At 41.8% G+C, this 25164-nt stretch overlaps 5 protein-coding genes across 5 annotated transcripts in view; all 5 read right to left on the bottom strand.

The window, feature by feature from the left end:
- mslnb (mesothelin b) overlaps positions 1 to 633 on the bottom strand; it is a 41318-nt gene extending 40685 nt beyond the window's left edge. Inside the window, 1 exon segment of the mRNA XM_084685889.1 lies at positions 299 to 633. Within this exon segment, the coding sequence (XP_084542015.1) occupies positions 299 to 423 (125 nt within the window). The 5' untranslated portion in view covers positions 424 to 633.
- Positions 634 to 2193: 1560 nt separating this feature from the next.
- LOC146237220 (uncharacterized) lies at positions 2194 to 6639 on the bottom strand. Its single transcript, XM_084686187.1, has 3 exons — positions 6030 to 6639; positions 5187 to 5528; positions 2194 to 3960 (listed from the first exon to the last, which is right to left on the bottom strand). Exons 1-3 carry the CDS (start codon positions 6220 to 6222, stop codon positions 2384 to 2386), a joined length of 2112 nt encoding a protein of 703 aa, XP_084542313.1. The 5' UTR covers positions 6223 to 6639; the 3' UTR covers positions 2194 to 2383.
- Positions 6640 to 7146: 507 nt separating this feature from the next.
- Positions 7147 to 10464, bottom strand: LOC146237221 (uncharacterized). The gene is made up of 3 exons (XM_084686190.1): positions 10007 to 10464; positions 8678 to 8995; positions 7147 to 8062 (listed from the first exon to the last, which is right to left on the bottom strand). Exons 1-3 carry the CDS (start codon positions 10353 to 10355, stop codon positions 7506 to 7508), a joined length of 1224 nt encoding a protein of 407 aa, XP_084542316.1. The 5' UTR covers positions 10356 to 10464; the 3' UTR covers positions 7147 to 7505.
- Positions 10465 to 11786: 1322 nt separating this feature from the next.
- On the bottom strand, positions 11787 to 17374 carry LOC146237222 (uncharacterized). Its single transcript, XM_084686189.1, has 3 exons — positions 17005 to 17374; positions 15661 to 16002; positions 11787 to 13103 (listed from the first exon to the last, which is right to left on the bottom strand). The coding sequence occupies exons 1-3, from the start codon at positions 17195 to 17197 to the stop codon at positions 11977 to 11979; spliced, it is 1662 nt and encodes a 553-aa protein (XP_084542315.1). The 5' UTR covers positions 17198 to 17374; the 3' UTR covers positions 11787 to 11976.
- A 1844-nt stretch (positions 17375 to 19218) lies between these two features.
- LOC146237223 (uncharacterized) lies at positions 19219 to 24987 on the bottom strand. Its single transcript, XM_084686188.1, has 3 exons — positions 24697 to 24987; positions 23825 to 24130; positions 19219 to 21453 (listed from the first exon to the last, which is right to left on the bottom strand). The coding sequence occupies exons 1-3, from the start codon at positions 24860 to 24862 to the stop codon at positions 20162 to 20164; spliced, it is 1764 nt and encodes a 587-aa protein (XP_084542314.1). The 5' UTR covers positions 24863 to 24987; the 3' UTR covers positions 19219 to 20161.
- Positions 24988 to 25164: the final 177 nt, after the last annotated feature.

Here is a 25164-nt window from a genome sequence, read left to right on the forward strand (position 1 = left end):
TGCGCACGAGCCCCAACCGGCATGGAGAAAGATGTAAAAATGTAAACATTACCACAGAAAAAATCATCATTTGTGTAAAATGAGTGTCGAAGACTGACAGATCGTGTCACAAACATCACCTACGCACCTCCAGTTAATAACCCCTAAATCAGACTGGAGATTATCCTTCTGTCAACTCATGTAAAGACACGTCAGTCCCCGTGTTTTTAGGTAGCTAAAGGAGGGGATGAAACGATAACACAGTATCAAGCAAATATGATATCGACCTGGTAGCGGCTGTAGTTGTTGACGGCGTTACCTGCAGGTGAACTTGATTGCTAGTATCAAAAGGATGCTCAGAACTATTGCCCCGCAAAACAGCTGGGGTCTCCGTGCCATCAGAACCAAGAGCTGCCGGAGAGATTGGCGCAGCCGGCGCAGCATCACAGATTAGCGGCGTAGCCTCCCATATATAGAGCCCAGGAAGAGCGGAAGTCCTCCATTTTACCCAGCGGGGAGGGGAGGAGGAATACCGGAGCGTTGTGATAGATTTATTCTCGCATGGACATTGGTCCGGTTTGAGCTGTGACCATTTAGCAGTGGAAACACCAACCTTTCTTCCCCACGTAAGCTTAAAGTGAGCAGCTTCCGCAATGGGCTGGTCTGCGTCGAGCGTTGTAATTGGTCTGCGTCAACGTCATGGACCGTACGAGAGAACGTACGCGGAAGACACTTTAAGTGCAGTTTTTTTATTCTTCAAAATAAAAGTAAATAAGCGATACACGCGTGTGCAAATGAGAACATAGTTTTAAATGTTTTACAAATGGTTGATAAAGCCCCAACAAGTCACACGAGGGTATGTTGAACTAATACTTACTTCTACAGATAAGTAAGAAGAGGAATATTTTTTTTCTGTATATGAAAATGTAATTTTAAGGCAACTTCTTGGATGCAGAACGCAACACAATCATCCTTTGAGTCATTTATAATAGAACACATTTTCATTTGTTTGATTAAATGATCACCGAATGATTTCTTTAAAAAAATTCAACCAATTTTTATCCCCACAAATGTCAATGTCTTCAGAACCAGAATTCTGTTTATTGTCTTTAAATACACATTTACATAAATCCAACATATTGTAGCGGACAGATAAGGAGGCAGAAGACGTTATCTTTCAGTTAGTAATGCACAGATTCAGCTACACACAGGAGCTCTTTCAAGCTGGGCACCGGTCCACTCAAAGCACCTTTCATGCAGATACAGCACAGGCACTGGCCAATCATATCGCGTTTATGCTCACGTCGAAAGAGCGCGAAGCTCAAAAATAAAAGATGGCGGACCAAACCCTGTAGATGGTCGTATTTGGTCGTATTTGTACGACCGAGTTACCGAGAAATAGACACTGTACTATGTAAAAACAACATTGTTGTAACTGAAAAATAAGTCTGAAATGATTTGCTAGGTGTCTGAGCCACGTATATAATATTAGCATGCTACTACCCACAAGGGTAACAACTTGCTACCGGCGTGATTGGTTTGTTGGCCTGTCAATCTCACTGTAACGTGTCCGTCATCAACACAACCCCATGCGCAGGGGCATTGTGAGACATAAAACTCTACTGGGGCACAGGCCTCTATTTATATCTAAAATCAATTGGTTATTGATAAATGAAATTGGCATTTTATTTGTATTTTGTTAATTATGTTTAAATCTTCACTGTATGCACCTGCCCACCAAAGTAAATTCCTTATTTATGACCACTTACTTGACACAATGTTGGTCAAAATCAACATTCTAATATAGGTCATGACCCAAGTGAGTTTTAATTGGTGCATGATTTAGTATTAAGGTTTAATCAGTAATTAGGGTTTGTGTTTAATCTGCAATAAGAAAGTTGCCCTTGTCAAAAGTTGAAGAGCTAATGTGAAACTTCACTATGGCACAAAGCATGGACACTTTGAACAAAAATAAGCCCAGAACTCTGAGGAAAGGGCCAGGTGGGAGTCAGGTAGCTGAGTGGTTAGGGAACCGGGCCTGTAATCAGAAGGTCGCTGGTTCAATTCCCGGCTGTGCAAAATGACATTGTGTCCTTGGGCAAGGTACTTCACCCTACTTGCCTCGGGGGGAATGTCACTGTACTTACTGTAAGTCGCTCTGGATAAGAGCGTCTGCTAAATGACTAAATGTAATGTAATCACCAACACAGCAGCTCGACTTCAAACACTTTATTAAAAATACAGCTTGACAGGAGTGAATGTGTTGGCATACATAACTTTATCAAATTACCTGCACCCCATCAATAGCTTCAGATTTGGCGTCTCTGAACACAATTACAATTTACATTTCTACAACCCTATTTGTTGACACATTTAGTCATTAAAACTGATATAGAAACAACACTCAGCACTGATGGGATTTCTCTCCATGATGTTTCTTCATATGTGTTGACAAAGATCTCTCCACATTGAAGCGTTTTTTACATTCCTGACACTGATATTCTTTTCTACCAGCATGGATCCTTTCGTGATCAAGGAAACAGCGCTTATATGTGAATTTTTTTGTGCATATTTTACACTCATATGGTCCCTCACCTGTGTGAGTCCTCATGTGAGCGTCCACACTATTTTTTTGAGAAAAGCATTTCTTGCACTTTTGACACTGAAATGGTTTCTCTCCTGTGTGAGTCCTCATATGACAGTCCAGAACATTTTTCTTAGCAAAGCATCGCTTGCACTTTTGACACTGATATGGTTTCTCTCCTGTATGAGTCCTCATATGACCGTCCAGACTATTTCTTTGAGCAAAGCATTTCTGACACCTTTGACATTGATATGGCTTCTCTCCTGTGTGAGTCCTCATATGACTGTCCAGAACATTTTTTTGAGCAAAGCATCGCTTGCACTTTTGACACTGATATGGTTTATCTCCTGTGTGAGTCCTCATATGTCTAACTAGATGTTCGATTGCCAGAAAACCCTGGTCACATACTTGGCATATGAAAGGCCTCTCTCCTGAGTGAGTCCTCATATGTCTAACTAGATGGTCCTTGCGACTAAAGTTCTTTTTACATTCTTGACAACGATGTGGACACTCGCTTGTGTGGATCTTCATATGGAGAAGGAGATTGCATTCATGGCTAAACATCTTTCCGCATTCCTGACACTCATATGGTTTCTCACCTGTGTGTGTCATATGTTCAGTGTGAGATCTCAGGTGGAATTTCAGGTTGTATTCATCATAAAAGGTCTTACTACATTCCTGACACTTATATGGTTTCTCCCCTGTGTGTATTCTCATATGGCGAATCAGACTGCCTTCATAGCTAAACTTCTTTCCGCATTCTTGACACTGAAAAGGTTTCTCACCTGTGTGTGTCCTCATATGGATAAACAAACCATCTTTACGGGTATACGTCTTACTGCATTCCTGACACTGAAAAGGTTTCTCTCCCGAGTGTGTACTCATGTGTTTAAGAAGAGCACTTTTGTCAGGAAATCGTCTCTTACATTGTTGACACTGATGAGGTTTCTCTGTGTGACTTCCCTGTGGTCTATTGTCCCTTGGAAGAGCCTCATTGTTTTGTGTTCTGTTCTGTAAAAGCATCACTCCTCCATGTTCCTCCTCCTCCAAACTCTGAGCTGCAGGACAGTCTGGAGCGACAACAGAGACGGGCTGAGAGTCACTGTCTGGTTCTGGTGCTGCAGAGTCTTGTCCATCAGGCTCTGCTTTGATTTGCTCCTCAGTTGTGTTGCTGGGCAGAGAGTCTCCTTCTCTGTTCTCCACTTTAACAGTCTGGACAAGATCTGAACATTCAGAGGAGCCTTCTTGATCTGAGTCATGTTTCACACTGGAAGAGGTATATAGGGAGTCTGTGGTTTCAGACTTCAGTCCTTGGAGGTGATCTTCCTCCTGACTGGTCCACAGCTCCTGTTCCTCTTTAATCTGTGGGGGCTCCGGGAGAGAGAGCTGCTGCATTTCTGGGGAACAGAAGAGACAACAGTTAGATGTGGCCCGCTTCATTATTCTGCAACCTATCATGTCTCACAGTTACCTACATACTAGGGCTGAACAATTAATTGCATTTGCAATAATATCTCGTTGTGACAGAACTAGTTACACGAGAGTAACGCAGTTTGCTGAGGAAGGATCAACTTTGCACGTCACACTTTACTTTGACCTGTACGATGGCCTCAGGCTCGACAGAACCTGACACTACAGACACTGACAATTTTGCCTTTAAAAAAGATGCTGGGCAGTGTCAAGTATGGTGCAAAACCTGCCTGGCTACCGTTGCTACCTCACGGGGCAACACCACCAACCTAATTTGGCCCCCAAAAACCACCACAAAGCCATGTATGATGCATAGCTAAAATGCTGAACACCAGTATGACAAATAAGCCAAATAACACCCAACAGGATCTAAATGTTTCAAAGCCTAACTCCATATTCATGTACAAAATTCCTCAAGCAGTAACAGTGTTCATCACAAAAGATATGATGCCCCTGGGTGATACACATACAGTAGGATCACTATGGCTGTCAGTGCCATACTGTTTCTGTTGGGCTACTGACTGCATCAGAAAGGTTCAGGTTCAAGTTTCCTTTAAAGATTGAACCTTTAGATGTGTGAGTTCTAAATGTTTCCCCCAAAACGGTAGCTCTAGTTTTAGTTAAGAAAGTGCAATGCATCTGTTATTAGCCCATGTTTAGCTTTGTCTGTATTACAGACAATTACAGGGTTAGTCAGAGAACAGTCTGTATTTACAGGGTTAGTCAGGTAGCAGTCTGTATTTACAGGGTTAGTCAGGTAGCAGTCTGTATTTACAGGGTTAGTCAGGGAACAGTCTGTATTTATAGGGGTAGTCAGGTAGAAGTCTGTATTTACAGGGTTAGTGAGGTAGCAGTCTTATTTTATTTATTTTTACAAGCCTCATTACAGACAGGATTACTGTAAATCAGACCCAAGTTATTCTGAGTGATGGTCTACATCCTGCAGAGTCATGTCTACCCTGCTCTCTTCCAGGAGGGCGAGGGTTCACACAGGGCTCACTGAACGCTTTGATGAGGAGGAAGATTATGTCATATGCTACGGCCTTCACAGTCCCCAGATCTCAGCTCAGTGTAACACCCAAATGAGCTTTGTCATGTCCCCCTCCCCCCTAAACACACAGCAGAGACAGACATGAAGGTATGAATATCAGACCTATTCGCTGTAGCTTGATCTCAGGTTGAGTAACAACGTCCAACAGCCGTTGGAGCTGCATGTTCTCCTCCTTGGAACGAGAGATTTCTTCCTGGTATCCTGCAAACGGTTTCTCAGCGGCCCAGTACATCTTCAAAGCTGCTGTTGTCAGTATTTCACCAAAAAGTTCTCTAATCTCATTTAATTGAGACATTCTGACGTTTAAAAACTTAGACTCCTCTATAAATCTAGGATCTTTAGTTTCAGACTTCAGTCCTTGGAGCTGCTCTTCCTCCTGACTGGTCCACAGCTCCTGTTCCTCTTTAATCTGTGGGGGCTCCAGGAGAGAGAGCTGCTGAACTTCTGGGGGAAGAAGAGGCAAGACAACAGGTAGATGCAGCCTAACATGTCTGGCAGATAGAAACCATGTGATCAGGTGTGAGGAAAACACTGGACGGTGTCATGAATGGCTGGTTGTTTTTCTGACGTGGTCGGCTGAGACTGCTACACGTTTTTTAGGGCAATATATCAAAAAGCCATCGCAGAGACCAATTAGCAATTAAATAATGTATCCTAGTAGATAATGATCTCCGGACTCTGATCTGAACAGACCGGTTGATATTAAACAATGCAGGTCCTCCTAGATTGACAGTAATATTTACACGGGGTACAACTCCACTCCCCTTTCCTGGACATTGGATTCAATAGTTTGCAACCTTGTGGCAGCGTTCCACGAAGTCTATAACGGGGGCAAACGTTTTGGCTCAAGGGCTACATTGACACCAGAAGACTCAGCTAGTTTTTTGGCGGTTGTTTGGAGCTAGCCTTGGTCAAAAATATGTGGCGTTCTAACTGTTCACCTACCCATTTGGTGTATCTTGATCTCCGATGGAGTAACAATGTCCAACAATCGTTTGAGCCGCGCGCTCTCCTCCTCGGAATTATACATTTCTTCTTGGAACTCAGCAAACGTTCTTTCAACGGCCGCAAAAATCTCCAAAGCTGCCGTCGATAGTCTCTCACGGATAAATCCTCTAAACAAATCTAGTTTTGACATTTTAGTGGAGTAAAAGGGATACTCTGCACAACGAGGTTAGCTATTAGTACCTGGGTCCTTCCTTATTGTTTAAAAGTAGCGACGCATAAATCCTGTCGGATGTGAACAACATCGAAGTTCTGTTTCCGGGCAGGCTGATCTCGGGAAGCGTCGTCCACTGAACCAACGCATTATCAACAACTATCAGCTAATGTCCATAGATTTAAAACGGTGTGGAGTGTAGAAATGACACAACTTCAATTAAAAAAAAACTGTCGTTTTTTCTGAACCCGAGTTGTGTTTTCAAACAGTGGGCTACAGTGTTACACCAATATCGGTCCAGGTATATCGTGGCAGGGGCCTCCATTATATTTCAAAGTAAGAGCTGTAGTTATCCAATTTATTTTTTATTAAAGTAACATTTAAGTTACCAGATCGTCGAAAAATATATAAGATATCGCTTTTAAGTTTTCAAAGCAACGGGCAACTACTAGCCTGACGTCATAATCATAGCCTAATTCTAGTCGGAATATGAGACTGAAACCGCTCCGCTCCAGAGTCCTGATCCTGGATCTGTCTGACCATCGGCCCCAGAGTCCTGATCCTGGATCTGTCGGACCATCAGCCCCAGAGTCCTGATCCTGGATCTGTCTGACCATCAGCCCCAGAGTCCTGATCCTGGATCTGTCTGACCATCAGCCCCAGAGTCCTGATCCAGGATCTGTCTGACCATCAGCCCCAGAGTCCTGATCCTGGATCTGTCTGACCATCAGCCGCAGAGTCCTGATCCTGGATCTGTCTGACCATCAGCCGCAGAGCACTCTACATAGAAACAACTGTCATCTTTATGTAGTTCTGATGGTCTACATGATAGTATGTCTGTAGTCTGTCCCCAAACAGCATGGACACACCAGAGGAACAAGGACCAGTCACCAACACAGCAGCTCGACTTCAAACACTTTATTAAAAATACAGCTTGACAGGAGTGAATGTGTTGGCATGCATAACTTTATCAAATTACCTGCACCCCATCAATAGCTTCAGATTTGGCGTCTCTGAACACAATTACAATTTACATTTCTACAACCCTATTTGTTGACACATTTAGTCATTAAAACTGATATAGAAACAACACTCAGCACTGATGGGATTTCTCTCCATGATGTTTCTTCATATGTGTTGACAAAGATCTCTCCACCTTGAAGCGTTTTTTACATTCCTGACACTGATATTCTTTTCTACCAGCATGGATCCTTTCGTGATCAAGGGAACAGCGCTTATCAGTTAAACATTTTGTGCATATTTTACTCTTGTATTGGTTTCTTTCCTGTGTGTGTCCTCATATGTCTAACTAGATGGTGCTTGCGACTGAAGTTTTTTTTACATTCTTGACAACGATGTGCTTCTCTGTTTTTGCTCTGTTTTTTCTTTGATTTAATCATTTCTAGAAAAAGAGCCCCATTGTTTTGTGTTCTGTTCTGTAAAAGCATCACTCCTCCATGTTCCTCCTCCAAACTCTGAGCTGCAGGACAGTCTGGAGCGACAACAGAGACGGGCTGAGAGTCACTGTCTGGTTCTGGTGCTGCAGAGTCTTGTACATGAGGCTCTGCTTTGATTTGCTCCTCAGTTGTGTTGCTGGGTAGAAGGTCTCCTTCTCTGTTCTCCACTTTAACAGTTTGGTGAAGATGTGAACTTTCAAAGGAGCCCTTTTGATCAGAATCATGTTTCACACTGAGAGAAGTGAATATGGAGTCTGTGGTTTCAGACTTCAGTCCTTGGAGCTGCTCTTCCTCCTGACTGGTCCACAGCTCCTGTTCCTCTTTAATCTGTGGGGGCTCCGGGAGAGAGAGCTGCTGCACATCTGGGGGATGAAGAGACAACAGTTAGATGTAGCCTGCTTCATTATTCTGGTAACCTATCATGTCTCACAGTCACCAACATAACTAATCAAACACTTTGTAAAATGGAAAGGAACTTCTCATCTAATGGATCCTGACCACCTCGGTCAAGGAACAGTCTGTATTTATAGGGTTAGTCAGGGAACAGTCTGTATTTATAGGGTTAGTCAGGGAACAGTCTGTATTTACAGGGTTAGTCAGGGAACAGTCTGTATTTACAGGGTTAGTCAGGGAACAGTCTGTATTTACAGGGTTAGTCAGGGAACAGTCTGTATTTACAGGGTTAGTCAGGGAACAGTCTGTATTTACAGGGTTAGTCAGGGAACAGTCTGTATTTATAGGGTTAGTCAGGGAACAGTTTGTATTTACAGGGTTAGTCAGGGAACAGTCTCTTCCAGGAGGGAGAGGGTTCACACAGGGCTCACTGAACGCTTTGATGAGGAGGAAGATTATGTCATATGCTACGGCCTTCACAGTCCCCAGATCTCAGCTCAGTGTAACACCCAAATTAGCTTTGTCATGTCCCCCTCCCCCCTAAACACACAGCAGAGACAGACATGAAGGTATGAATATCAGACCTATTCGCTGTAGCTTGATCTCAGGTTGAGTAACAACGTCCAACAGCCGTTGGAGCTGCATGTTCTCCTCCTTGGAACGAGAGATTTCTTCCTGGTATCCTGCAAACGGTTTCTCAGCGGCCCAGTAAATCTTCAAAGCTGCCGTTGTCAGTATTTCACTAAAAAGTTCTCTTATCTCATTTAATTGAGACATTTTGACGTTTAAAAACTTGGACTCCATGTTAAATCTAGGATCTGTAGTTTCAGACTGCAGTCCTTGGAGCTGCTCTTCCTCCTGACTGGTCCACAGCTCCTGTTCCGCTTTGATCTGTAGGGGCTCTAGGGGAGAGAGTGTTGGAAAATTGAATATGTAACTGTTATCCTGTATAAGAATGATTCTGTGTTAAGAATTATGTGGGTGCACAGAAAGGCCTAACCCCAAATCTGAACTCTGAGTAAACATTCAAGACCCTTATCTTGGGGCTGAGGACTAAGAAGAGGGGGGTTTTGGTTGTTGTAAGGATATACTGTGTGACAAAGACTATAGGTGAAGACGCAAGGTCTGGTGACCATTTGTTGACACTTATGTGAAGGAGCTTTTACGACATCAAAAGATCCTGTAATTGTGTTTGCATGGAGCAGCATATTTCTTTCACCTTCCATGTTCATCTTGACATTATAGCTATAGAGCGGAAGCTACCCCCAGTGCCATGGCAACTGAACGTCATCGTATCTGAAAAGCTCCGTGGACCCCGTCCACACTACTACATAAACCCGGGTTTTCAAATGTCTCCGGCTAGGGGAGCGTATTCGAAAAGCTCTGTTTTCAGTATCCGAATACGCTGTATTGGTGTGGCCGGGGCCTTGGAGTGTCGGTCAGGTCATTTTATGTCTGGCCACTGGATTGCAGGGCTTGACATTAACTTTTGAGGCACTTGTCCTTTGGACAAGTACATTTACGTTTCACTTGTCTACGCACAAAAGTGACCCTGATACCTTTAAATAGCCTGACCAAGTGATCGGGCAAAACTAGCCTGGCTAACGGAAACCTTTCCTGGTTTTCTGCAACCACATTGCGCGCGCATCCCGAATGTTTACAAACAAACAATTTGTCTCAATGTTTACGCTGTTTGCGTAGCCGCTCTTCTTTGCCCTCCATTGTCTACCGTGCACGGACAGACGATGTGCAACAGCGCCCTCTGCGGTCACAGTTTCTGATGGGTTACAGCTTTGGGTGCAACACTGGTACCATCTTGTCAGTATGCTCTCGTGGCTACATTCAGGATCATTATTGCTTCCTGAACGTTGCTACCTCGTTCCACAAAGAGTTGTGTTCTTGTGTCACCCTACCTGCTTGGTGTCGCTGGATCTCTGCTGGAGTAACATAGTCCAACAACCGTTTTAGCCGTGCGCTCTCCTCCTTGGAACGACATATTTCTTCTGTGTACTCAGCAAACGTTTGTTCAACGGCCCCGAAAATCTCCAAAGCTGCCGTTGTTAGTCTCTCACGGATAAATCCTCGAAACAAATCTAGTTTTGACATTTTGGTGGAGTAAAAGTGATACTCTGCACAAGAGATTAGCAAATAGCACCTGGGTCCTTCCTTAGTGTTAAAAAATAGCGACGCACAACTCCTGTCGGATGTGAACAACATCGAGCTTCCGTTTACTTCCGGGGAGGCTCGTCTCGGGAAGCGCATAGCTGGGTCGTTTACTGAACCAACACATGTTCAACACTTATCAGCTAATGTCCATAGATTTCAAACGGTGGATTCTAGAAAGGAGACAATCTCCATTTAAAAAAATCTGTCGTTGCCCAAGTTGTGTTTTCAGACATTACAGTGTTACACCAATATTGGTCCGGGTATATCGTGGCAGGGGCCACCATTAAACACATTTCCAAGTAAGAGCTGTACAGTTTATTACATGTTTTATTAAAGTGATCAGATCGTCCAAAAATATGTAGGCTACCGTTTTTAAGTTATCAAAGCAACGGACAACTACAGCATTTATGGATAAATGTTGACCCATAAATAATCTGTCTATAATCTACAGAACATATGAAAAAATACAATTGGAACAACTATATTATGAAGCAGTTCTAAATAATTCACACCTTGTCCTTTCCCTTCTATATTCTCAGAAGGTGATCAGTCTGGTAGATGAGATACCTGTTTTAGATGGGTACGTCCAGTTCCCACCTCCTTGTTCAGTTTCTTGACGACACAACCATTGTGGGCCTCATCTCTGGCAGTGATGATTCAGCCTACAGAGAGCAGCTTGATACCCTGACATCATGGTGTCAGGACAATAACCTCTCTCGCAACATCAGCAAGACCAAGGAGATGATTGTGGACTATAGGAGGCGGCAGGAGGGGGAGTATGCACCCCTACACATCAATGGATCCGAAGTGGAAAAGGTCAGCTGCTTCAGATTCCTCTGGATGAACATCAGCAACGATCTCACCTGGTCTGCTCACACGGCAAAGGTGGTCAAAGGGGCCTGGAAACACCTCTTCTTCCTGAGGAGACTGAAGAAGTTTGGCTTGGACTCAGTCATCCTCACTAACTTTTACAGATGCACTATAGAGAGCATTCTGACTGGTTGCATCACAGTGTGGTATGGGAGCTGCACAGACAGGGACCGCAAGGCCCTATGTAGTGTGGTCCATTCTGCTGGGTTCATTATTGGCAGGAAGCTCCCAACCCTACCACACACGTTGCCTCAGGAAAACAGGCAGGATCCTAAGAGACTGTTACCACCCATCAGTCTCTTTACCCCGTTACCTTCTGGCAGGCGATACCGTAGCATTCGGTCTCGCACACGCAGACTGGACAATAGTTTCTAGCCAAAGGTCATCAGGCTTCTGAATGGACACTGATATGGACACTGATACATTTCTCACTGGTCATTTTACATTGTTACATTGCTACATTTCTATCAAGTCACTTTACACACTGAAGGAAGGTCGCTGGTTCAATTCCTGGCTGTGCAAAATGACATTGTGTCCTTGGGCAAGGTACTTCACCCTACTTGCCTCGGGGGGAATGTCACTGTACTTACTGTAAGTCGCTCTGGATAAGAGCGTCTGCTAAATGACTAAATGTAATGTAATCACCAACACAGCAGCTCGACTTCAAACACTTTATTAAAAATACAGCTTGACAGGAGTGAATGTGTTGGCATACATAACTTTATCAAATTACCTGCACCCCATCAATAGCTTCAGATTTGGCGTCTCTGAACACAATTACAATTTACATTTCTACAACCCTATTTGTTGACACATTTAGTCATTAAAACTGATATAGAAACAACACTCAGCACTGATGGGATTTCTCTCCATGATGTTTCTTCATATGTGTTGACAAAGATCTCTCCACCTTGAAGCGTTTTTTACATTCCTGACACTGATATTCTTTCCTACCAGCATGGATCCTTTCGTGATCAAGTATATTGCGCTTCTCTGTGAAGAATTTATTGCATATTTTACACTCATATGGTTTCTCTCCTGTGTGAGTCCTCATATGACTGTCCAGATTATATTTGTGAGCAAAGCATCGCTGGCACTTTTGACATTGATATGGTTTCTCTCCTGTGTGAGTCCTCATATGTCTAACTAGATGTTCCTTGCGACTGAATATCTTTTTACATTCTTGACAAAGATGTGGACACTTGCTTGTGTGGATCCTCATATGGAGAAGGAGACTTTTCTTATAGCCAAACGTCTTTCCGCATTCCTGACACTCATACGGTTTCTCACCCGTGTGTGTTCTCATATGGGAAAACAGAGTATCTTTACGGGTATACGACTTACTGCATTCCTGACACTGAAAAGGTTTCTCTCCTGTGTGTGTTCTAATGTGTTTAAGAAGAGTACATTTTAAAGCAAATTGTCTCTTACATTCCTGACACTGATGGCAGTTCTTCCTTGTGTGACTTCCCAAAGGCCTGGTCCCTGGCTGAGCCACGTCAGGTGACTGCAGCTCACCTGTTCTCCTGAAAGCAACAAGGCGGAGAGAACTGGCTTCTCTGTTTTTGTTCTTATTCTGTTTTTTCATAGTTTCTACAGAAAGCATCAATTCTCCATGTTCCTCCAAACTCAGAGCTGCAGGACAGTCTGGAACTACAACAGAGAGGAGCTGAGAGTCCCTGTCTGGTTCTGGTGCTGCAGAGTCTTGTGCATGAGGCTCTGCGTTGATTTGCTCCTCAGTTGTGTTGCTGGGTAGAGAGTTTCCTTCTCTGTCCTCCACTGTAACAGTTTGGTGAAGATGTGAACTTTCAGAGGAGCCCTGCTGATCAGAGTTATGTTTCACACTGAGAGAAGTGAAAATGGAGTCTGTGGTTTTAGACTTCAGTCCTTGGAGCTGCACTTCCTCCTGACTGGTCCACAGCTCCTGTTCCTCTTTAATCTGTGGGGGCTCCGGGAGAGAGAGCTGCTGCATTTCTGGGGAACAGAAGAGAACAGTTAGATGTGGCCCGCTTCATTATTCTGCAACCTATCATGTCTCACAGTTACCAACATAACTAATCAAACACTTTGAAAAATGGAAAGGAACTTCTCATTGTGGTGGTGTATTGATTATTGGGCAGGGTGGCAGGCATGTGTGGTATACAGGGGCACTAAGAAGAAAGGCCAAGGGTTGAGCTGTGGTTTCTGTGCAACGGAAACATGTCTCGAACTAGTTTCAGTAAGGAATGTGGAAGCACAGCTTTTGGAAGGTTGAGGAAAGGACAACAGCAGATATGGTGCCAGAGGAAAATAGAGGAGAAGGAGAATGGGGGGCCAGGGTGAGTCAGCATTATAGGAGACTTATGTGTGCTTGGCTCCCTAGGACAGTGAAGAGTTCATTTGCTCAGGGTTAACATCTAGGAACACTCAGAACCAAATTAACTCAACCCCAGGGACGTCATATCTATGTTCGTCTGGAGAGCAGAATAGGGGTCCTTCCAAAGTTTAGAAGGAGAAACCCATAGAACAGAAGCCAGAGAAGAGGCTTAGGCTCGGGGTAGAAGGGGTGAAGTGGGGTTGGAGGAGAAACGTTTTTTTTTTGAGTGGGTATTAGAGATCGTGAGTGCGCACGCTTGTTGGCTTTATCAGACAGGTTGGCCTTGGCTGAACGTGGGAAAAAACATCAGGAACCTTCTAGAACATTGTGAAATCATCATGCAGAGCGGGAAATATTCCTCATATCAGCCTACATAATAAGATGCGTTCATGTGTGTGTTTGCTTTTTGTGTCTTACGTGTACTGCATTGCTGAAATAAACCATCAAGTCACCTTGACTTTGAAAGATATTCCGTCTTTGACAATTTTTTTTAGCTAAATCCTTTTGAACAAACTCCTACATCATCTAATGGGTCCTGACCACTTCGGTGAAGGAACAGTCTGTATTTACAGGGTTAGTCAAGGATCAGTCTGTGTTTACAGGGTTAGTCAGGGAACAGTCTGTGTTTACAGGGTTAGTCAGGGAACAGTCTGTATTTACAGGGTTAGTCAAGGAGTAGTCTGTGTTTACAGGGTTAGTCAGGGAACAGTCTGTATTTACAGGGTTAGTCAAGGAGCAGTCTGTGTTTACAGGGTTAGTCTACATCCTGTCATGAGCCATGTCTACCCTGGGGCCCGTTCTCCGTACGTCACTTATTACATCAGAGATCAAATGACACATCCAAGATGTCATCATCATGCTAATCACGATCTGGCTAATTCGGTTCTTCCAACACCCTTGTTGTTTATGATTAGTACAACCGGGAGTACTAGGAATGGTATGCTGGACCCAATGCTAGTTTCCTCAAGGATCACAATGGCTTGTTGGTTAGTGGTAACTGATTTAAACTGTTGTACTCGCTGCAAAATACTTTATTTTCCTATTTTTTACTGTTGCTTGTACACTTGCACTTATAGCGATTCAGGTTGTTTAATTGTAACTTGCTTAACTACATGGTTTTTCCCTTTGGCACTTATTTTTGGTTGTCCAAAATATATGCTTCATGTTTTGGGTACCCGCAATCTTGTTGTTATGATCAGTGACCTAGGCACTTTGTAAAGCTTTCTCTTGGAAGTCCCTTTGGATAAAAGCATCTGCTAAATGAATACATGTAAATGTCGTATAGCTGGATTGAGTTATGCGTTGGTCTAAAAGGGGGTATGTATGAATAGTAGGAACCTCAACGCTGCTATTGGCTGCTCACATAAGTCTATAGTTGTTCATCATGGCCAAAAAGAGCACCCCGTGTTTTCTGCCAGGGAGCCAAACCGAGCAAGAGCTTGCTCGAAGGATACTCCTAATGGGAAGATTTAACCAAATGGCAGGGAACACCTCAAAGTCTGCAACATGCAGGAGGGCTTGCAAAAAGTAGCAGACTAATTAAATGTAGTGACTGTGTTAGATGTTTTATCGCTTATTACAGTAGGCTAGGCCTATTTGTCTTTGGATTTCTTATTTTCATAATTACTTTGTTTATCATCTAATGTCATATAGTAATTTAATGTGATTCCAACAAATTAATGATGTATATGACACCCTCACGAGAAAACGGATAGGTTATCTCTCAAAAAGTATAGTAGCCTGTCCCGCTGTGCTACTTGGATCTATCTATCACACAATGTGCAATTAATATTACATTCTGCTAATTATTTTGGCACCTTTTGCAATAGGTGGTTGTCATTAAAACGGACAAGACATTGCTGTGACAGACTTCCTGTATTGCCTCTACTTATAAAGCCTTAATCAAATCTTGTTTACATCAAATAAACCTGCTCCCGAGCAGGTTTAAGCTTGCGGACCTGTTGCTATGACAGCAAGTCCAGGATGAGCTTTGAAGAACCGAACAATCGAAGATCATGATAAATCGTCAACAATCAAATCCAGCTAACTGAGTTAGCGACGTACGGAGACCGGGCTCCAGATCTCAGCTCAGTGTAACACCCAAATGAGCTTTGTCATGTCCCCCTCCCCCCTAAACACACAGCAGAGAAAGACATGAAGGTATGAATATCAGACCTATTCGCTGTAGCTTGATCTCAGGTTGAGTAACAACGTCCAACAGCCGTTGGAGCTGCATGTTCTCCTCCTTGGAACGAGAGATTTCTTCCTGGTATCCTGCAAACGGTTTCTCAGCGGCCCAGTACATCTTCACAGCTGCCGTTGTCAGTATTTCACCAAAAAGTTCTCTTATCTCATTTAATTGAGACATTCTGACGTTTAAAAACTTAGACTCCTCTGTAAATCTAGGATCTGTAGTTTCAGACTTCAGTCCTTGGAGCTGCTCTTTCTCCTGACTGGTCCACAGCTCCTGTTCCTCTTTAATCTGTGGGGGCTCCGGGAGAGAAAGCTGCTGCACTTCTGGGGATAAGAGGCAAGATAACAGTTAGATGCAGCCTTACATGTCTGGCAGATGGAAACCATGTGTTCAGGTGTGAGGAGAACACTGGATGATGTCAAGAAGGGCTGTTGTTGTGATGAAAATTCCTGGAATTTTGCAACCGTCGGTCAGAGTAGACTGGGGAAATATAAGTGTGGGGCACAACTCCATGATTTCAACCCATTGCATATAAAGGGAATCCCATTAAATTCTAGGATATTGTTGCCCTTCACATTTCAGAAAATGTTCATTTATCATAACCTGCCAAACATTGCTTCTGACAAAAACGTTCTCATGTCCAAATTTGTTTTCTGCTATTTATTTTACCTGGTTACTTCTCAACACAAACAACTAAAGAGCGGTCACTTGTGTGTGTTTTCCCGATACGGTACGGCTTTCGATTTTTAAGGCGCCATAGTTAGTAAGGTAGCTACAAACAATTAGCAAACGTAAACAATTAAATAAAATAGCTGCTCCAGTTACCGAGTATGTTAACGAGGATGAATATCAATGAATAGACAAATAATCTGACAACCAGCAACAGGAATTTAATAGAAAGAACCCCTAGACCCAAGATGGAAAAGATCGGTAGAGCTAGTTAACATTACTTGTGTTAGCCTATAGCTACATTGTTTAGCTGACTAATTGTCCCTCGTTATTATTAAGTGGAGTAAAGTGAGATATTAGGCTACACGATACTCTCTGTTGTAAAGCAACAAAAACTATTGACAGTATTTTCATAAACTTTCTCAATGTGTATTGCGGCTAACATTTGATAGCATTACGGGGTAGCTACGTATCTGAATGTTAACTGAGAGACGTTTTTCATTTCTCGCTCAGTATTGTTGAGACAATAAAATTAGGGCCATAAAAGTGCGGTACCATCTTGTCAGTCTCCTCACGTGGCTACATTCATGATAATTTGGGTTTGCTGAACGTTGCTACCTCGTTACACAAAGAGTCGCGTTCTCGTGTCAACCTACCTGCTCGGTGTCGCTGGATCTCCGCTGGAGTAACAAAGTCCAACAACCGTTTTAGCCGTGCGCTCTCCTCCTTGGAACGACATATTTCTTCTTTGTACTGCGCAAACGTTTGTTCAACAGCCCCGAAAATCTCCAAAGCTGCCGTTGTTAGTCTCTCACGGATACATCTTCGAAACAAATCTAGTTTTGACATTTTGGTAAAACTTATACTCTGCACAACAAGGTTAGCTATTAGTGTAACAAAAGCTTAAGGAATTACTAATATTTTGTGTAGGCTATATATATTTTATTTCACCAAAATCGTGGTTTCTTTTATGGTAGCTGTTGAGAGCATTGTTTGTAGTGTAAGCGCTCCCTGTTGGATATTGGTGGATGTGTATGGAGTTAAATTAGGGTCAATAATAATTTGCAGTCACAGAAAACGATTAGCAGTCGCAGAAAACGATTTGCAGGAGCAGAAAACGATTTGCAGGAGCAGAAATAGTTTTGCATCCATAAAAAAGTGTTCAATTATTTTTGACAAACTAAGTACTATAGTGATTAGTACTGTTATTTCAGTGATTGACCAAATGTTTTTGTCAACTGTTGTTCAAGTTCAAGTATTTTATTGTCAGATGCACAGAACAACTCAGGGTCAGACTGGGCACTAAAATTCTTAGGACAAGACAACCTGGCATAACATAACATGAGTAATCAGAACATAGATTACACCTATGATAAGCCAAAAAATAAACTAAACCTCCTAATATACAAAACGGTATACTAAACTTCTAATATACATCTAATATACAACCTAAGCTAACCTAAGACAAGTGTTACCTACAATTAGTGCAATATTGCTGATGCAACCAGTAACTGAAAGAGCAACAAGTGACAGTGTATCAATGTCCACATCAATGTTCATTCAAAAGCCTGATGGCCCTTGTTATAAGTTATCAGTGTTGGGGGTGGCACAATTCAGCAAAAAAAGTAAACTTTAATTACAGCTATATTTACTTAAAAGGAAAGACATGGTAAGGTAAACATGCTGTTCCTTGATTGTTTGAAAATGGTTTAGTTTAAAGTGTTGTCTATATCTGCAATGCTATGGTATTATCAAGCCACATGGAACAAAGACCATGAAATCTAAGTGAGGTTATCAGTCATTTCACTTGAACAAATGAACTCCAAATAGTCCAGATCCATGGGCTGTTGTTGAGAGGCCTGCTCCAATCTCGATTGCAGTTGGTTGAGAAGATGACTTCCCTTATGACTTAATTATACCATGAACAATTTCTGTATAATAGCCTACATCCTCCGCAAATGATAAACTCTTAAAAGTTCTCTGTATGCATTGCCACAGTGTTTCGCTACATTTACAGTAAAGTCAATTGCAACAAGAATATTTTGAAAGGCCGCAATATACCAGACAAACACGCATAAATCCGAATCGAAGCTCACAAAGGCTACGCTTTTGAGCCCACAAACTCCACTAAGATAGTTTGTTTAATGATCGCATTAAACTTGTGACCACTTATAGCTATTCCGATTGGAAACTGAACCTAGTCAACCTTCAGCTAGCCTACCTTTTTCTTCCCATATTAGTAGGATAAGTGTTGACATTAGCAGCGACCACATAATCCAAATATGAAACTTAAGAAACCCTGGAATGCATGCAAAGGTGTCTTACATGTATGTAGCTAACTATAAAACTTTCTTGGCATGTTCCGTGATGTAATTAACCTACCTGTGTCACTATTGCATTCGCCTCAGGCTCCACCATGTTGAATGACTTGTCGTGACGGAGTGTGGCTACAGCTGTTACATACCCATCACAATAGGACACCTTTTTGACCTGTTGTTATCCAATTTATGTTTTATTATTATTATTATTAGACCATCCAAAAATATATATGCTATCGTTTTTAAGTTATCCAAGCAACAGGCAACTACATTTATGGCCAAATGTTGACCAAGTAATAATCTGTCAGTTGTGTTGAAATCTACAGAACATATGAAAAAATACCAATGGAAAAACTCAATATTTGATGAATCCAATATTATATTACGAAGCAGTTCTAAAGCCCTATTCACACATTGTCCTTTCACTTCTCTATTTTCAGACGGTGATCAGTCTGTTAGAATAGATATCTGTTCTAGATGGGTATGCTTTTCATCTACAGGGACTACAATAAATAATTTGTATTAATGAAGTAAGAAACAACTTGGCTAATATGAAAGAAAGTTCTAGTAAAATCTTTAATGTTCAAAATAAAGACAACTGTAATACAGACTATCTTTACTACAAACTCTATTATTCAACACTTTGTCGTGGGAAATTGATTGTGGGACAGCTAGGCAAACAGGGATGGTTACACCAGGTCAGACTGGGGGGCCTAAAATGGCTGACTACTATCTACGCAGTTAATAAACCCCACCCTCAACTGGATTTAACCAGAACAGTAGAAAGTAATTGGTTTGGCAAACTTAGTATGGGAAAGGAATTTGTATCCTGAATGAAATCAGCTGTTGTCATCCAACAGTGAACGTCAAGGACATTAGCCTGGGACATCAGAGGGGTAGTTAGTAGAAGATGGGCTGTTCAGCTGTAGAGAAGTTTATCAACAACCTTACCAGCCAAAACAATGTGCACGCAGGGTGGGGTGTGAGGAAACTGGGGTTAAGGGAGAGACTAAAACTTTCCGATATGATGCTGTCATTGTATTTTACAGGGCGGGGGGATTATTCTCATTTAGTCTATAAAACGTGAATGTTTGGGCATCAAGTCTTTTCCTGTATGTGTTTGTGAACGCACATCTGCCTTGCTGAAATAAACCATCGAGCTGCCTTGAGCTGTTGAAAGATATTCTGCCTCCTACTTTTAGTGCTACCTTCCACGGGACGTCTGATTTTGACAACAACTTAATTGAAAATATTCCAGCACTGGAATAAATATGCCATCTATATGAAATAACAAGTTTTGATGTGTTTCATGAAATTAATGTCACTACATCCATCACAAAGCTTCCCTTTTCTACTCTTAACTTACAAATCACTCCACGGGCCTACACCCCTAGGTTTAAGTGAAGGTTGGTTTAGGTCCTACACCCTAGGTTTACACAACATCAATTCAGCAGCACCCTTTACCCCAACATTTTCTTTGTTTTATGGAAAAATGTCAACGTTGTGTGTGTGTTGTCATGTGCCTAATGAGAACACGTTTGTAGCTAAATCTCTTACTACATTCCTGACACTGATACGGTCTCTCCCCTGTGTGTGTTCTCATGTGGACAGATAAACTTTGTTTACTGTTAAACAACTTACTACATTCCTGACACTGATGTGGTCTCTCTCCTGTGTGTGTCCACATATGGACTAGCAGCGTGTGTTTACTTCTAAATCCCTCACTACATTCCTGACACTGATATGGTTTCTCACATGTGTGTATTGCCATATGGGCAAGTAAAGTTCGTTTACTGCTAAAGTTCTTACTACATTCTTCACACTGATATGGTCTCTCCCCTGTGTGTGTCCACATATGGACTAGCAGAGTGTGTTTACTGCTATAGTTCTTACTACATTCCTGACACTGATATGGTTTTTCAGACGTGTGTGCCTTCAAATGGGCGAGTAAATTGTGTTTTGAGATAAAGCTCTTATTACATTCCTGACACTGATATGGTCTCTCCCCTGTGTGTGTTTTCAAATGGCGAATTAAATTTTGCTTACTACTCAAGCTCCTACTACATTCCTGACACTGATACGGTCTCTCACATGTGTGTGTCCTCATGTGGACAAGTATTTGGGTTTTAGTGCGAAACATCTTACTACATTCCTGACACTGATATGGTTTCTCCCCTGTGTGTGTCCTCATATGGGCACGCCAAGCGTGTTTACTGGTAAGGGTCTTACTGCACTCCTGACACTGATATGGCTTCTCCCCTGAGTGTGTTCTCATGTGTTTAAGAAGAGCACTTTTGTCAGGAAATCGTCTCTTACATTGTTGACACTGATGAGGTTTCTCTGTGTGACTTCCCTGTGATCTATTGTCCCCTGGAAGAGCCTCATTGTTTTGTGTTCTGTTCTGTAAAAGCAGCACTCTTCCATGTTCCTCTTCCTCCAAACTCAGAGCTGCAGGACAGTCTGGAGCGACAACAGAGAGGGGCTGAGAGTCACTGTCTGGTTCTGGTGCTGCAGAGTCTTGTACATGAGGCTCTGCTTTGATTTGCTCCTCAGTTGTGTTGGTGGGTAGAGAGTCTCCTTCTCTGTTCTCCACTGTAACAGTCTGGAAAAGATGTGAACATTCAGAGGAGCCCTCCAGATCAGAATCATGTTCCACACTGGAAGAAGTGTATAGGGAGTCTGTGGTTTCAGACTGCAGTCCTTGGAGCTGCTCTTCCTCCTGACTGGTCCACAGCTCCTGTTCCTCTTTAATCTGTGGGGGCTCCAGGAGAGAGAGCTGCTGCACATCTGGGGACAGAAGAGACAGCCGTTAGATGTGTCCAGGTTCAATGGGCCTCATTCTCGAACGCAGTTAAGAAGAAATGTCTTCTGAATTGGATTTAGGAAAACATTTGGCATTCATGAAAGTTTTCTCATCTGGGATTTGTTCTGAACTTCAGAAGACTTTCAGAAGCCAGACTTGTCTCAAATGCGATTCCTTAAAAAACCCACAAGGATCAAAGGAATCGCATTTAAGAAAACTCTGCGTGTTTGAAGTGTTAATGAAGTTATGAGAAATTGTTGGTGATTGCGTTCACATGAACTCTACAGACTATGGCAAGCCGTTTTATCATTTAACCAATGAATTGTTGATATCCAAAATTCGAATTGTTGATATCCAAAATTCGAATTGTTGATATCAAGAATTGCATTTTGAATATCAAGAATTCATTGGTTACGTAAATGATAAAACGGCTTGCCATAACAGATATCCTCGGATTTAAATAATTATAATAATTAACCTTGCTTAGTGTGCACACTGTTAGATCCAGTGGAGAACAAATCCACTGCTCATCTTACTGGTATGATGTTCTCACTGATGCACCGCTTTTCGTTTGGACATAAATTGCGTTCCTGTTGCTTTCCTAATTGTGTTGATTCTGACTGCACACGTCACTGCTGTTGCGTGCCCTTATAAGGAGCTGTCGGGGCGTGTATGTATGCAAATTCAGAAGCACGAGGACACGCTTTCAACTTAAGAAAACTCTTCCCGGGGAGCACAGCTCAGAAATCTTCTGCTGTGTAGGAACACATTTTCAAGCGTTCATGAATTTGGCAGATGTCTTTTTCTTAGGTTGTTTTTCCGAAGCCCGTAAGAAACAATTCAGAAGAAACTTCAGATAATGTTCGAGAATGAGGCCCATTATTCTTGGTGTAAAAAGTTTGGTGTAAAAACATTAGTATGGAAGCAAATCAGTGACATAACGTTTCGAATTTTAAAAGGCATCGAATACTTAATATTGAAATTTAAACACCACCAAATTTGTTGGTTTTTAATTAACCTCCTAAAAAATGGAAAAGTCTGATCCATCTGATTCAGAAAATCAAGTTGCTCAAATTCGAACAGTAAATTTCAGATCCCCAAAATAAAAAAATAAAAATTCAAGTTTCAGAAATGTAAATAGAACAAAATTCAGGCTGCTCAAATTTGAATGGTGAAATAAATAAAACATATCTGGGTAGCCCGGATCTTGCAATATTTTTTTCTCCTAGGGCCCCTCTCATCCAGGTGTAGCTGCAGGTAGTCATACATGCAGATCCGTCATCCAATCACAGCCTGGGGTCTGAGGAGAGCGGTCGGGGCTGAGGAAAGCAATACCTTGGTATCCCAGCTCAATTTAGACCAGTAAAATTCAGATGCCAAAAATGCTAACAAATCTAATAATTTAGCCAAAAGAAAGAAAAAACCCCTGGGTATCCCAGATCTTGTTATCAGAATATTTAATTTTAAAAAATTTGGGTTCAAATTACATTTTTTTTTTTTTCAGCATTAGAATTTGAGCAGCCTAAATTTTGTTCCACCAGATTTTATGAACCTTGAATTTTGGGATCAGATTTTTTTTAATGTTGAAATGAATTTATATTTAAAATTTAAAGAGGTGCATTTAAAACAAACAAATTCGGTGGTGTTTACATTTGAATATTGACCCGTTAAGAAATAGCGTTGCACATATGTGATCGTTCGAATGCGGGTCTCACAGCGTAACGTCGCATATATGCGATTTCGAACATTACAATTGAATATTTTCCGATAGACAAAAACTAATGCGACAAACGGTTTAGTATGGCTTCAAAATGTACTAATGAGAAGGCTAACAAGTAACACTAGCATGGTAATAGCATTGCTGCGAGTATTGGGCTAGGTAAGTTAGCCCAGAAGCTAACTAAAGCTAGCTTACTCCTGTTTCGGAAAAATAATTTACGCTGTGGGGATCGTCAGAAATATTTAGAACTCGCGCATCTAAAAGGTTAAATATTCAATGCCTTTTAAAATTCAAAACATTGTCACCGATTTGCTTCTATACATTAGCAAACAAACAAGTATTCATAATAACTCCAGGCTGTATTTATATAACCAGAGAAAACCCAAAGCTGCTTATGACCCTTTGGTATATTTCTGTGTTCCTTAACATCGAGACAATGTGTAGGGGCTTGTTATTGGTCTGACTGTCAGCCTGGAGGAGCAGGGTGAGGTCTGGGACCCACATCTGAAGGAGAACGTTAGCTAGTAAACTAGCGATATAAATACTTAAGACATAAGACACTTAATCATGAGGTAATATGCAAGTAGTAAGGGTTCTAGACACAGACGATTATAATAACGTTTTGAACATCAAACCTATTCTGTGTAGCTTGACCTCGGGTTGAGTAACAACGTCCAATAACCGTTGCAGTTGTATAATTTCTTCTTCGTACTCAGCAAATTTCTTTTTCACTTTGATGAAAATCTCTAAACCTGCTGTTGTTAGTTTCTCACGGAGAACCAAGTGTAGTTTTGACATTCTGTCTTTTGAAAACTCCTGGGTGAAGATGGAGTCTGTAGTTTCAGACTTCAGTCCTTGGAGCTGCTCTTCCTCCTGACTGGTCCACAGCTCCTGTTCCTCTTTAACCTGTGGGGGCTCCAGGAGAGAGAGCTGCTGCACATCTGGGGGAAGAAGAGGCAAGACCCAAATAGACGTTTTAATTGTTTAGTTTTCTTCCACCAGTGCAGCCAGTCATGAAGACAAACCCAGGAAAGCTACCATAGAGAAGCTGGCTTTATTCATAGAACATTATTATTAACTCTTTAAAATGTCCAAAATAGCTTTTTCAATCGCTGTTAGTAGTGATACTTGTGGACTGAAATGTTCTGCACTAAAACTGGTGAAAACGTATCTTTGGTCGATGATGTCAGATGGGTTAGGATGGGATAATGCATTCAGGTGGGTTAGGATGGGATCATACATTCAGGTGGTTTAGGTTGGGACCATACATTCAGAAAGGTTAGGATGGGATAAAACATAATGTACGGAGTTTTACATCACTGAAACAAAGACTAAACGAAAGAATCTAGGTAAAGTGTATAGAATTGAAGAACAACCTGAGATAATATGAAGATGTCTGCTCTTTTCTAGCTAGTTACAGAGGGGATAATGTGAAATAGGGCAACATATATTGTACTCCTCACTGACATTGACAACAGTTTCAATAAATATTTATTAAATACAAAACCTGTTAGATGTTGATCGATCTCAGGTTTAACGTCCAACCGTGGCAGTCGTACGCTTTCATCGTACTGGTACTCGGTAAACGTCTTTTCAACGGCTCCGAAAATCTCTAAAGCTTCCATTGCTAGTCGCTCTAAGAGAAATTCTCTAAACAAATTTATTTCCGACATTGTTAAACTGGTAGACTTTCTAATTGTGTCCCACTCCCGCTTCCTGCACGTCGTTTTATGTCCTACTTTTCTGCAAGTTACATCGAATCTACTACGGTATCAGTCATCCCAGTCTACAACTCGGAAGTACCCCAAAAGACTTTAAGCGTAGTTTTTCAAAATAAAAGTACCCAACTAGTATCCAAAGTATCCATAACTTAACTAATGTTAAAGATGGGCTTATTCGCACTATTTTGAAACTGGCTGACATATAGCATCTTTGTTATTTAAATATAGAGCAGCAATAACATCTCTGATACCGA

Source organism: Hypomesus nipponensis, chromosome 21 (genome assembly GCF_054491055.1).
Source record: "Hypomesus nipponensis isolate SF chromosome 21, ASM5449105v1, whole genome shotgun sequence".
Classification (NCBI taxonomy): domain Eukaryota; kingdom Metazoa; phylum Chordata; class Actinopteri; order Osmeriformes; family Osmeridae; genus Hypomesus; species Hypomesus nipponensis.

Excerpts from the sequence above, each read along its gene's own strand:
- LOC146237221 (XM_084686190.1), bottom strand. The coding sequence starts at position 10,355 with ATGCGCTTCCCGAGACGAGCCTCCCCGGAAGTAAACGGAAGCTCGATG. Across the intron at positions 8,996-10,006 it reads GATCCAGCGACACCAAGCAG|AGCCCCTACAGATCAAAGCG; the intron begins GTAGGGTGACAC and ends TCTCTCCCCTAG. Across the intron at positions 8,063-8,677 it reads GATCAAGCTACAGCGAATAG|ATGTGCAGCAGCTCTCTCTC; the intron begins GTCTGATATTCA and ends TTCATCCCCCAG.
- LOC146237220 (XM_084686187.1), bottom strand. The coding sequence starts at position 6,222 with ATGTCAAAACTAGATTTGTTTAGAGGATTTATCCGTGAGAGACTATCG. Across the intron at positions 5,529-6,029 it reads GATCAAGATACACCAAATGG|AAGTTCAGCAGCTCTCTCTC; the intron begins GTAGGTGAACAG and ends TTCTTCCCCCAG. Across the intron at positions 3,961-5,186 it reads GATCAAGCTACAGCGAATAG|AAATGCAGCAGCTCTCTCTC; the intron begins GTCTGATATTCA and ends TCTGTTCCCCAG.
- LOC146237223 (XM_084686188.1), bottom strand. The coding sequence starts at position 24,862 with ATGTCGGAAATAAATTTGTTTAGAGAATTTCTCTTAGAGCGACTAGCA. Across the intron at positions 24,131-24,696 it reads GATCGATCAACATCTAACAG|ATGTGCAGCAGCTCTCTCTC; the intron begins GTTTTGTATTTA and ends TTCTTCCCCCAG. Across the intron at positions 21,454-23,824 it reads GGTCAAGCTACACAGAATAG|ATGTGCAGCAGCTCTCTCTC; the intron begins GTTTGATGTTCA and ends TTCTGTCCCCAG.
- LOC146237222 (XM_084686189.1), bottom strand. The coding sequence starts at position 17,197 with ATGTCAAAACTAGATTTGTTTCGAAGATGTATCCGTGAGAGACTAACA. Across the intron at positions 16,003-17,004 it reads GATCCAGCGACACCGAGCAG|AAGTGCAGCAGCTTTCTCTC; the intron begins GTAGGTTGACAC and ends TCTTATCCCCAG. Across the intron at positions 13,104-15,660 it reads GATCAAGCTACAGCGAATAG|AAATGCAGCAGCTCTCTCTC; the intron begins GTCTGATATTCA and ends TCTGTTCCCCAG.